The sequence below is a fragment of the Plectropomus leopardus genome, chromosome 17, assembly GCF_008729295.1.
Source record: "Plectropomus leopardus isolate mb chromosome 17, YSFRI_Pleo_2.0, whole genome shotgun sequence".
Taxonomy (NCBI): Eukaryota; Metazoa; Chordata; class Actinopteri; order Perciformes; family Serranidae; genus Plectropomus; species Plectropomus leopardus.
Window position 1 is genome coordinate 7,571,837 of NC_056479.1, and position 12,958 is coordinate 7,584,794.

General features: G+C 37.5%; 1 protein-coding gene across 2 annotated transcripts in view; it reads left to right on the forward strand.

Moving 5' to 3' along the window:
- Nucleotides 1-11,554, forward strand: part of gas7a (growth arrest-specific 7a) — a 46,595-nt gene extending 35,041 nt beyond the window's left edge. For both annotated transcript variants that reach the window (XM_042505724.1, XM_042505725.1), the window contains exons 11-15: nucleotides 1,180-1,311; nucleotides 4,025-4,148; nucleotides 7,465-7,544; nucleotides 8,940-9,038; nucleotides 9,646-11,554. In XM_042505724.1, the coding sequence (XP_042361658.1) occupies nucleotides 1,180-1,311; nucleotides 4,025-4,148; nucleotides 7,465-7,544; nucleotides 8,940-9,038; nucleotides 9,646-9,759 (549 nt within the window). In that variant the 3' untranslated portion in view covers nucleotides 9,760-11,554. The remainder of the gene's footprint in view (nucleotides 1-1,179; nucleotides 1,312-4,024; nucleotides 4,149-7,464; nucleotides 7,545-8,939; nucleotides 9,039-9,645) is intronic.
- The last annotated feature ends 1,404 nt before the right edge of the window (nucleotides 11,555-12,958 follow it).

Below are 12,958 nucleotides of genomic sequence, written 5' to 3' on the forward strand. Positions count from 1 at the left end.
TTGGACGAGTGTTTTGGTGAGAAAATGAGAAAGTGAGCTTAAAAGTGTGATAGTCTCCTTTTATGGTGATGAATGTGACTTTGCAGAACAGAAAACAGGCTTTATTCAGCAATAAGCCCAGAGAAGGTATCAAATATGCTGTGTCAAGAGATGTATTGATTTTAGTGAAAGGTATTGGCACATAACTAAAAGATTTAAAAAAAAAAAAAAAAAAAAAAAAAACAAGGTAGATGTTCGGTAAACCTGTTGGTATGAATAATAATGACATAGCATTAATCAAATTATAAAATGAAGTCATTGGTTTGCCAAGGAGTATATTGTATGAGTAAAACCTAAACAACATATTTGTCAGTCAGCACTTATTCTAAGTACGTATACAGTAATAGTAGTAGTAGTCGAAGTAGTCGAAGTAGTAGCAGTAATAGTTGTAGATGATGTTGGAAGTAGCTGAGGCTGGAGGCATAATTTTGTTGGGTTGTACGTCCCATTTTCATGAATGCTATATCTCAAGAACGCCTTGAGGGAATTTCTTGAAATTGGTCACAAACTTCTACGTTGACTCAACAATGAACTGATAAGATTCTAGTGTCAAAGGTCACAGTGACCTTACAGAACATGTTTTAGGCCATCAAAAATTCATATGCTTTTTATGACAAAACTTAACACAAAATGTTTAATAGGCATTTTATATCCCAAAGGCCAGCTTCACTATGATATCATACTATTATGCAAAAACACATTTCTGGCCGTTATTTATCGCCATACCTCAGGAACAGAAGGGGAGACATTTGGTCAGATACTGAATTGGTGACACAAATCTTGGGCGTCCACCTTGAAACTGCTATTTGTGTAGATATTCTGTGCTGCCGGGGGAGAGATGTGTGTGAAGCATCCACATTGTGGCATATAACCAGAAGGCGGTGTCTAGTTGTTATTTTTGTCTGAGTAGAAATTTTATGTTATAGAAATCACAAAAAATTGATCTATAGATGATGTTATGTAGTCACAGTTGTGTACCACTAACAGAATAAAACCCAGAGTATCATACATAAAGTCAGAAGTCTAAAAAACACTACAAAATAGATTTCATCTCGTAGGACAGAGGAGGTTTTTATTTGCCATCTTCACATGATACAAGAATGATTACATTACCAACAGCTGAATGACTTGTTTTCACAGCTTCACACTGAGGTAGAAAAACCCTTGCTGACATTCAGAGGCGACAACTTCAAGAAGGACCTGAAAAAATACGACCATCACATCGCCGACCTCAGGAAGCAGCTGGCAAGTCGCTACGCAAGTGTGGAGAAGGTACTGACTCTGGCATGCCAGTAGATTATTAAGATACAGGCCGATAAAGCACACTGTGCATTTCCAGATAGCAGAGATTTGTACATACTTAAATCTGTAGCTCATCATTTCTACCTGGCCAACATTTCTCCTAAACAGGGCACACATTTCCAAAAGCAAATTCCCGAATAGTAATAGTCTGGTTGCAAAACAAAATACACTTTTTTGTCTATATCAGAAAGTTAAATAATAAGAAGAGCTTCAGTAACTCCTACACCTGGTACATATTGGTGCAACACTTTCTCCCACCTGCTAAAATCATTTCATGAATGAATTTCTGTCTATACACACACATAAACATCCTCTTAGTTTTTTTTTTATTTGTGTGCATTTTTTCTGGAAGTTGCAATGGGCAGCAGCATTATGTAGCTAGATTACTTCTACAATACCACAAACAAGATAGGAGGCCTAGTGGAAGCAGGAATGTAATTCTGCATTTCTTTTTTGATGCACCAGCATTTCCACCTTAACCAGTAATGATGAGATGCGTATATTTTTGTTTTTTTGAAAAATATATAGTGCTTTCATTCAGGTTTTCTTCTGCACATATTTTCAATATGCATAAAAAATAGACTTATTGCGGAGATCCCACACACAAGAAAGGTCAGTCTTTTTTAGTCATTTTCTGTTTGCTCTTTGTTTTCACAAATGCACATAGCCTGTGCAGTTTTATAAAGTCACACATTTACCATTGAAATTACAGATAATTTTTGCAACAATGGGTCCTTGATTTCAGACAGGTAGACCTAAGCAGACTTCTCATTTACATTCAGCAACCTGAAATAGAAACTGCTGATTTTATCAGCTGTAGCCAGATAGCTAATTGATTTAGCTCCATGAGATGCTTTAAGATGTGGCTCAGTGGCTGGCTTAGTAATTTTCCATCTGACCCGACTAAAATGTCGTACGCACTTGATGTTTCATACGTGATGCACACATACTGAGGATGAAGGCCAAATCTTTGTTTGTGGTCTGCAGCTGACTTTTTGATGTTTCCAGCTTTTTCTTTTTCAAAAGAAGAAGTCTGTAAAATGCTGACCGACAGAGGCTAAAGGTGTATATTCCATGCAAAAATTGTCACAAGTATGATAAGACACCCTGTTTGGCCTTATTTTACATACTGCTTCTTACTTTCAAATAATATTTTTCAGGTTGTTTGTCCATTTCATTCTCACAGAAGCAATACCTCAAGAACACATTTAGGGAGTTTCTTCAAATTTGGTAAAAGCGTCAACGATAAACTGATTAGTAGTCAAAGGTCACTGTGTCTTTGTTTCTATGTTGTTTTCATGGATGCAATATCTCAAGATGGCCTGGGGGGGATTTTCTCAAATTTGGCACAAATGTCCACTGGCACTCAAGAATGAACTGATTAGAATTTGGTGCTCAAAGGTCAAAGTTATGTGACCTCACAAAACATGATCTTGGCCATAACTGCTAATTTTGACAAACTTTCACACAATTGTCTAATAGGATATAATAATAAAGTGATGACATTTTTTATCCAGAAGGTCAAAGGTCAGCTTCACTGTGACATAATATTATGCAAAAAAATCACTTTTTTGGCCATCAGCATCATATCTCAGGAACAGAAGGGAAAATGTTTGATCAGACACTGAATTGGTGACACTAATCTTGGTCGCCCACTTTAAATCTGTGCTGATTGTATAGATCTTCTGTGCTGCTGAGGGTAGATGTAAACTATAACAGCAACTTGACTGGTTCATTGAGGCATGCAACCATGAGGCAGTAATTCTTGTGTTACATAAACCCCCCAAATTATTATAGTTAGTTAACCTTCTATGCTAAGGCTTAGCCTTGGCGATAAAGCTTGGTTGCAACTGTAGATAGTATGCTAGTTAGCCAGACATGCTACCAATTACAGCTTCAGTTAAAGCAGACAACCACACACTTTAATCCATTTCTTTTATACGTTGGTAAGTGTACTTTTTGCAAAGAATGAAAAAAAGATACTTTCCTCAAAGCTTTTGAGATACTGAGAATGATTCACTAGGTTAGCTACGTTTAGAGAACAGTCAGTGTTGCATTTTGTCAAATGGTGTTTTGCCGTGATCATGTGCGCATTGCCTTTCTATCTATTATCTATTTAATGGTGCTGTTCTGTAAATCTAAACACGGAAAATCTAGTTTTATGAGACCTGGTTAAATTGTTGTCAGGGTTGAATGCAGTTTGGTGCGGTTCTCACATCTGCAACCAACTTTGACATATTTTTCACCCAATATTTGCTTTCTTTAGCTGAACTTTATCCCTGCTTTAAAATTTATTTTCAGCCAAAAACAAACTTTTGGCTTCATCCCTGCTCCACTGCATTAGGTTACCTAAGCAGTGGGTTTATGTCAACTCCATCCCGCACATTTTCTTTCTGTTGTTGTCTCTGTATGTTACTGTATGTTTTCCTTTCAAACTCCGTAACACCATGACCTTCGGAGAGATGCCTCAATAAGAGGAAAGACTTAATGATATGGATTAAGAAAAGATTAAAGGATGAGACCAGGATCGGAGCGCGGATGTCAGTAGTCGACATGAAAAGGCCGTAATGACTCTTGCAATAGATGTAGGTACAGTAAATCTGAGGATTATGCCGAATGACTCATTGTGTCTACATTCACACGTCCTGCTCGATGTGTGTGAATTTGTGTGTGTGCGACGCAGGCCCGTAAAGCCCTGGCCGACAGGCAGAAAGATCTGGAAGTGAAGACTCAGCAGTTGGAGATCAAACTCAGCAACAAGACGGAGGAAGACATAAAGAAGGCCCGGCGGAAATCCACACAAGCAGGTCAGGAGTCACACAGTCACAGCAGCCATGTTTGGAGTAGTTTATTTCTGCTCTATTTGAACTTTATTTGTTATCAATTACCAAATATCTTACTAAGACACAAAACTCAAACAAAAAGTAACCATCACGTTTAGCTAAAGTTACGGGTAACTATAATCTACTTGATTTTGTTTGACCTGAATCAGAAATTCCTATTTATTCTGGTTTTGCATTTTTTTTGATATATCTTAAAGGAATAGTTAGGAATAGACATCTTCTTTGCTTTTTTGCCACGAGTTAGATGAAAAGATCGATACCCCTCTCATGTCTGTTCAATAAGTGCAAAGCTACAGCTAGCAGCAAGTTAGCTTAGCTTAGCATAAAGACATTTAGCCAGGCTCTGTATAAAGTTTTGAAAAATCATCACAGCAATTAGTCAATCTGTATAAAAATGTAAAAGCAACCACAAATATATGGTTTTACAGTTATGTGCCGGACTGATTGTTGGTTGGAGCCTGTGACGTCCTGTGGAGTCTCTGCTGGTTTCCTGGCAGCTTCGATTTAGGCCAATTAAACAATGTAAAACCAAATGAACTTCACATGACAACAACCATACTTCATACTCCACAGTTAAAAACACTGTGATTCATCATTTAAAGACGTGAATATCCACAGGCAACACATTCTCACTCTCAGTTCGTCAAATATCCACACTTGCCCTTGCCCACATCAAACTATAACGCTCAAGGTAGCCCCCCAGTATCAGCTGGGGACGCTTAGGGATGAAGTGCAATTCATGCTCCATACATGCATTGTGTCTTGTAGTAATAATAGTAGTAGTAATGTTAGTAGTTGTAGTGTTTTTACTGTCATAACACATTATACAAATAGTGTAAACAATATAAACAGTATAAACGAAATCAACCCCTCCAAGAATAAAAAGAAATTATTCAGACTGGTAACCCTCAAAAATAGTGTTGTTGTAATTACACATTTTTAAATTCGTATTAGCATTGTTCCACAGTTTTACCCCAACGAAAGGAATGCATCTTCTTTTAATCTCTTTTGAAGCTTTTTGTACACCAAATTTACAAAAACTTTTCAAATCATATTTCCCCCCTATAACAATAAAAAAATAAGATGAATTTGTAAACAGTTTTTTCTCTGGACATCATTTGCATTATTTTATAATATCAATAATATCAATTAATACCAAATTGTTAAATGTCCTGTGTTGTGATTTTAAAAACAGTTCAGTGGGATCATAGAAACTCACCTTATTAATGATACACCAGTATGGCTTTTTTTTTTTTTTTGCAGTAAGTTTCAAAATAAATTTCTGTTTTTATAGGAAGTGTGCCACTCCCACTCATTAAATGCACATAGAACAGAGGAAAAAACGTCCCGAGGTTTCAGCCATAAACATACATGGTTAAGTTTGGGGGGATAAAGAAAAATCAGAATTTGGCTGAAAATAAATACATTTGTCACTAATTTTAAGTAATGTCACATGACAAACGGCACTAGCATGGCACACTACCCTAAAATAATTCCTTTTACTTTTAGTGTCACCCAGTACACAAACAGCGGTCTTTGGGGTTAAAGTCCATAGTTTGTTTGACCATTCCAGCTCCTCTCCCTCTCCCTAATGCGGATTTTCTCAGTCCTCATACTACGGCAGTTGCCGAAGTCTGCGTAAAGTGAATTCAGAGATTTGTTTCAAAACACATTCTCAATGTTGGAAACTGATTGTTGAAAACACGTTACAAAGACCCTTTACTATATTGTGCTGCATTGTGGAGACAGAAGGTCCTGTTTTAAGATTTATTGGGTCGGCCTAAAACCAAAACTCGATGATGCAATGGAGCTATACTCAGCATAACCCCGCTCCTGACAATGTAGCAGTATAAAAATGAGAAGCATCATTAGCATAGTCCCAGTATTGAGCGTGGCCTCCGCTCCTCCAGCGGACACGCCCCCAGCATTTCACATCAGAGAATACTGTGCATTTTGACCTTCTTTTAGCTTCTGACATTGAGGGCCACCAAGCATCAGTTTCTGATTAGTTGGGAGAGAAACCAGGTTGCCACAGGAAGAAGTTATAGACATTTAAAAAAAAAAAAAAAAAATGATGTCAACATTTTATTTTAACCTTTTTATAATTAAAATAAGAGGCTCCATTAGCTGCACTCTTGTCTTTTATTTAAATGAATTAATGTTTGTATTTCTGGCTTTTCACAGAGGAAACACTTTACCGCTCCTTTCTATTTTGTGCTAGAACATTTAATTTAATTTGGTGTCAGGGTAATTTGGTTTTATATTGTGCAATTAGTTTAAATTGTAGAAACTAGAAGGACGAGCGTAGCAAAGACAGACGTCCTACCTGAGACACACTGTGTGACATTTTAATAAGAAAGAAGATGAGTTTGTGTTGTAATTGTTCTGCTCGGGCTTCAGCAGAGAGAACAGCAGCGCAGGAACTTATCTGGTTCTGGCTCTCTTCCCCTCAGTAGATTAGTCACGGTCCACAGCACTAATCAATGGCGCTCATAGTTACAGTTAAATTATGTCAGCCTTGTGTCGGTGATCAGCGCCGATGCCTCAAGGTTGGGCCAAATGTCATCACGGCTCACTGCAGACGCTGCCACAGAGGGAGATGTGTTTTTACCTTCACAGCATGAATCTTAATGAGCTTCAGTCAGTCAGGTTTATCTTTTACTATCCCAAAATGTCATGTTTTATACCGAGAGCTGAAATTTTCCACAGTGTTTGACTAATAGACACAAATTAAAGAGGAACTTGCATCTGATTTTTGATATATGGGTCGGAGACATGATAAGTAGAAAAAAAGAAATCTGAAGATTGGAGATTAAAGCTGATTTAAAAATAGTAGTTGTCAAACCAAATCTAAGATGTGTTTGATGTTTGTCCCAGAAATGTGCGGTGTTGTGGGCAAAAGGGAGTTTCAGCTGTCAGGAAGAGTTATTTTAGATTTGTTTTGATTTAAGAAACAGTTTGGCACATTTGTTGTGGGGAAAAAAAACATCCCAATATATTCAAATGTGATTAATACTATAGTCTTTATACCTTAATTTATGCTGTAAAACAGCCACGATGACATATTCAGATCCACATTAGACCATGAGTGGATTGTGAGCGCCCTCTGCTGGTCATCAAGGGTTTTGCACCACATATATCACAGATTATACTACCAATTATAATAGTGACAGACATGCTGAGCTAATGTAACCTTGTAAATACTGACTTTTGCTTACTTGTGGACTCACAGTCGCCCTTTGTTGACCTCTGACCTCTCCTTTATATTCGTATTCTCCAGGAGATGAACTGATGCGCTGCGTGGATCTGTACAACCAAACCCAGTGCAAGTGGTTTGAAGAAATGGTCACCACCAGCATGGTAAGATCTTCTCTTTGGACAGAAGATTCATCCTTTTATTCTGTTTGGAGTCAAAAGAAACTCTTAACCCTTTGAAACCTAATTTGGCTTAATTTCTTCCAAAAACATGGGAAGAAGGCAATGAACAACTCAAGAAGGAATGGCACAGAAATAAGAGGGAAAAAATAGTTAAAGCTACAAGAAAATTACCTGAGAAATAGCACCAAAAAAAACCAAAAAAAAAACACAAGGGAAAGTTAATTAATTGTTCTATAAAATAATTTTAAAATATATAATTATTATCATTATTTTCTACCTTTTTTGAAAAAATAATCTCGTAAATCTACTAATTTCTTGTCATTTGCAGGACATTTCTTGCCAAGTTGCTTAATGCTTTTTTCACCCATGTTTTTGAAAGAAATCTAGCTAATTTTCTCAAGGTTCAAGGGTTTACTTTAAATACTGAAATCTGTCTGAATGCAGCACAGTTTAAAAAGAAAAGATGTCCATCCAGGTTTTAAAGAGTGAACATTGTTTTTGGCTTTATATTTAATGACCTTTCCTAATTTTATGAGAACGACTTATAAGTCTAATCCTGAAAGGACACCGAAAAGGGCACGTTGGGTCTGTTTACTGTGTCAGAAACCTCAGCTTGTAAATCCAGTAAATTAAAGTGGATTTTTATCTGTGAACAATGTTTAAAGGACAATAGAAGTGTGTTCAGATTCCTGTTATTGTAGTGTTTAACAGAAAGAGATCCAACAGGGAATTGACCCCATAAATAAGTCACACTGCTCATTTGCTCTTTGTCTGTAAATGACGAAAACTTTATCATGAGTATCCAATACAACATAAAACATGAAATATTCGATGTGATAAAAGTATAGTAATAATAATAATAATTTCCATATTCTTGCCTTCATCAAATGTACAGCTCAATTTGTGTCACCGGATTTTTTTTTTTTTTTTTTTTTTTTGCGTATGTGGATTTGACGAGGTGGTACAGTGCACGCCAGAATCAAACATACATCTTTTTCCTCTTACCTTTAGTGCTGTTTATCAGTCTAGATAGTTCTGGTGTAAGTTGTCGAGATTTCGGTCGCAGAGATGTCTGCGATGACACTCGGCTTGCGGTGCTCAAAGCATCAAAATAATACATTTGAAAAACTCAAAAGCGATTTCTCCAAAACTTAGCAACTCACACCAAAACTATCTAGATTGATAAATAGCATGAAAGGTAAGAGGAGAAATTGATATCTTTGATTTGGGGGTGAACTGTAGCTTTTAAAGCTGAAAAACAGTAGATTTTACTCATAAAATGAATATTAGTAGACGTACAGCTAATGTCAACGAAAAGCAAGCGTTAACAGTTATTCTTTGTCGCTGACGATGGATTTTGTCTTCCCTCTGTTTCAGGAGCTGGAGAAACTGGAGGTTGAACGGATCGAATGGATCCAGCAGCATTTACGCCAGTACACGACTCTGCGGCACGAAACGGACATGTTCAATCAGAGCGTGAGCACCTTTTTTCTTTCTTTTTTTGTGCATGTGTTAAAGAGAGGGATGATCACTCCAGTATAGAACATGAGTGTTGGGTATCTCCCTGAACACAGCCCTTGATTTTTGTTTAGATTGAGATTATTTGAATTTCTCATTTAATCAGCAAACCATTACTAGATGTACCAGCGGCTGCAGCTGGTTTTGTAATGATTTGCGCGCCACTTCCTGTAAGTGTTGGATGTTTTGACAGAGTGAGCCCTGCAGTCACTGCTTCCTTCCCCTGCCTTTCATCCAACCCACTCGCTGTCATCACCGTGTGCCTCAGAGAACCCACCCAGACACTCCGATTATTAAGGAGAGGGAGAGTAAACCCTGTAAATCTAACGGGACGTAGTCTGTCAGATCTGTGGGAATAACAAGAGTGCTTCTCTGTGTGAATCTGACAAGATAAGCTACTCAGAGATGATACACAGACAAACCGGAGAACAGCCTAACGCCACGATCTGTCAGCTCAATGTACAGTTTAAGTTTTACATCTATTTTTCATTATAACACTCACTGACTGATGTTGAGGTGATAAAAATAAACTGAACAGATGCAAATGTTTTATGTTCTTATGTAGATGGTGGAGCCGGTGGACCAGCTGCTGCAGAACGTGGATCCAGCCAAAGACAGAGAGCTGTGGGTGAAAGAGAATAACACCGGCGAGATTCGGCCGGTCGATATGGACATATAGACCATCCTGACCTGGGATCAGCCATCCTGTCTTCAGCATTACAACACGTCCACAGAGTCCCAGAACCCCTCTGATGACACTGATCCAAGGACAGTGCATGTTCAGACCGCTGAGCTCTGCTCATCCTCTCTCTGACTGGAATCACAAGAGGAAAGGTTCAAACTTAACGCTGTCAGGAAACGCTAACGGATCAAAGTACCAGCATGTTCCTTCTAAATTTTAACCCTCTCATAACCAACATTAGCTTATTGAATGCCATTTAACATATTCTGCTGTTTACCTGTTGTAAAGTTGACACTATTAGAAAAAAAAGTATTTTGAATTGTTTAGTTTAGCTTCGATCTACACTTTTCACAGTTTGAGTGAACCAAACTACAAAAAAAAAAAAAAAAAAGTCTGATTATTGATATTACCTTTATTTTAGATACGGATATTGAAGCCTATTGAGATCTTAGACTGAATATGAATATGATATATTTTCATATTTTGCTGGTTCATTTTCGGTGGAAATGCATGTTTTGAATATCTTGCTTTTTCTGTATATGGAAAGCTGCACAATTTGTGGAACCATGATGGTTGTTTTTGGTGTAGTTCACTGAATTTACACAAGGTATTCTGCATCTTGTAAGTGACAGAATTTCTGAGCTTTCTCAAACACACAAAAAAAGTCCGTGTACAGCGTTAAAATCCAGTAACCTCAATTGCTTAAAAAACTACACACATACAGTGTTTAGGAATGTGATTTTGATTACACTCGCCACAGCTCAAAACACGTGGGGAGATCAGATTTAGGCCAGGGTCTATTTTGGATCAGTCCGGAGGAAAAAGGTGGTCCAAGTTACACTGAAACACCTTTTAGTGCCTAACGGTTATATACCTGGAATGTCCTTGACATATTCTACTCTACTGCATCAGTGTACATTTGTACATACAGGCTAGATGTATTTTGCTGTCAGATGTTTAACAGGCCCAAATGATCTTTGAGGCCGATGAGGTGTTTGTACTGTACAATGTTGTTTGTTTTATTTTTGGTAAATGTACAGAGAATATCTTTACGATGGTGGGCAAAAGCAGAAAGCAAAATTCAACAAAATCAAACACTCCAAAAGAGAATTTGTGACATGGATTGATCTGGCTGTAACTTTATTGATCAATCCAGTCATTCCAGTTGCACAACATTTTATCAGAGACTGCATGAACAGTATGTGTCTATGTTTACATGTGTGTGTGTCTGTCTTTGTCTTTACATTTTCGTTGTGGTCTCTCTGCTCTGGATTTATTTGGATTATTACCTTTCTGTGGCCGTTCGTTTTTAACGTCTCAAAAGCACGAAGCCAATCAAATAACAAAAATCCTAGTCCAGCTGCCAAGCACAAAAAAAAAGCTGTTAAAAAAATCTACAAATGCTTACTTGCCTTATCACCAACTTTAATGCGTAAAGTGCATTACATTATTTCTGTGTTAAATAAAGAAAAGTCATCTGTATTTCAGACTTTGCTTTAAACCCAAAAGGCTTCATGCACAGGTTTAAATAGCATATCTGTTGTAGAGGTTTTATCAGTGTGTCAATGTTGTGCACTAAATGTAACAAGTTATTATGTTCCAACTAAATGTTCAACAGTTTCATGATGACGTAACGGTTGAGTTTACTGCCCTCTGTGATTAACATTTCCATAACGTGCATTCAATCCGATGTTCCCGATGTTTTACGAATGTTTGATCATAGGTGACCTCTGTCCAGGCAGTGTGCTGTGGAATGCAATGTCCAAAATAAATCTCCTCTTTGAAAATTTAATATCACGGTGTGTTATGTAACGCGGGAGATTTCGGAAATTGGGAAGTATTATTTTCATGGTTTTCAGCACACACACACACACACACACACACACATCTTCCCTCTCGGCTGAATGTTTGATCTGTAGTTTGATCTGGATGCAGTCCAGTAAAGATTGGAAGGGACAGTAAGACAGGTGGATGGACACTACTACAGCGAGTATTCTGTCCAGGTATTAACCTGAGCCCAAACAGGCTTTAGAACATGATGGGGTGCCAACCTTCACTTTAAAAAAACTGTATTTCTGGCAACTTTGTGGGCTCAGATTCCATACTGAGTTCTTATGACACAACTATTTATATAACTTTCTAGAATAGTGTACTCAGTAGTGTACAGGTATATTTTTTCTTAATTTTTGATGATTGAAACACAGCAGAGGTAACTCTTTCTAACACAGACAGAAATCTTTGATCCATTTGATTCATTCGTAAGTGGACTTTTAGCTGTATTAACCCTTTGAACCCTAGGCAAATATGTTTGATTTCTTTCAAAAAAAAATATTTAAAAAAATTAGCCAAAATCAGCCAAGTCAGGCAGGCAAAACTCTCGGCCTCTGAAATGCTCCCGGTGTGGTAAGACACCGTGCAGCAATCGGTGCAAGTAGGCGGTATGCAGTGCAGCTGCATCCAGTTGAATTTTCCCTCCTTACAGTCAAGATGGCAGCGAACAAAAGCAGTTGACTTATTCATCTCGTGTCGTGCCTAATTTTAGTTAGATTCATGACTTATCAGGTATGAAATTAATTTGTAGATGCTCTAGTTCAAAAGAAGGCCTAAAATTTGTATGGATGTTGGTTTTTCAGCCAAAACAAAATGTGGCCTGCAACGGACATCCTTGTTTTTAGCTGAGCCGATTTACGAGTAACTTGGGCTCCCCAATGCACAGTTATGAGGAGTGAAGAATCAGTTAATGACATATGATACAAATAATAAAATAGTTTTATAAACAATTGTGAATTACTGCAACCACGAACAGTGTACAGTCATAAATTTGCAGACCAGATATTAGGCTGATAGGTCCAGTAGTTTGCAAGATTAACTGCAGACAGACACACAAATCCACACATTTTACCAAATACGTGATCCCATCCAGGCTTACGCATGGTGGAGGTAACTATAGCCTATTGCAAAGAGAAATTACAAAAAAATATCCCCCTTTTCCACCCAAACCATTTTTGTACGCTCTCTTTAAAGTTAGTTTCGCAATAGTTTAATGTGGAAGGACATGCATTTGAAACCTTCATAAGCCTCAAGGATACACAAAGCTGTAGAAAACTCCACAGGATACCATTAAGTAAAAATAGTTATTTAAAAAATTAGACAAAACTACATAATCAAAGTAAGCACAGGAGTTTTCTTCTATCCT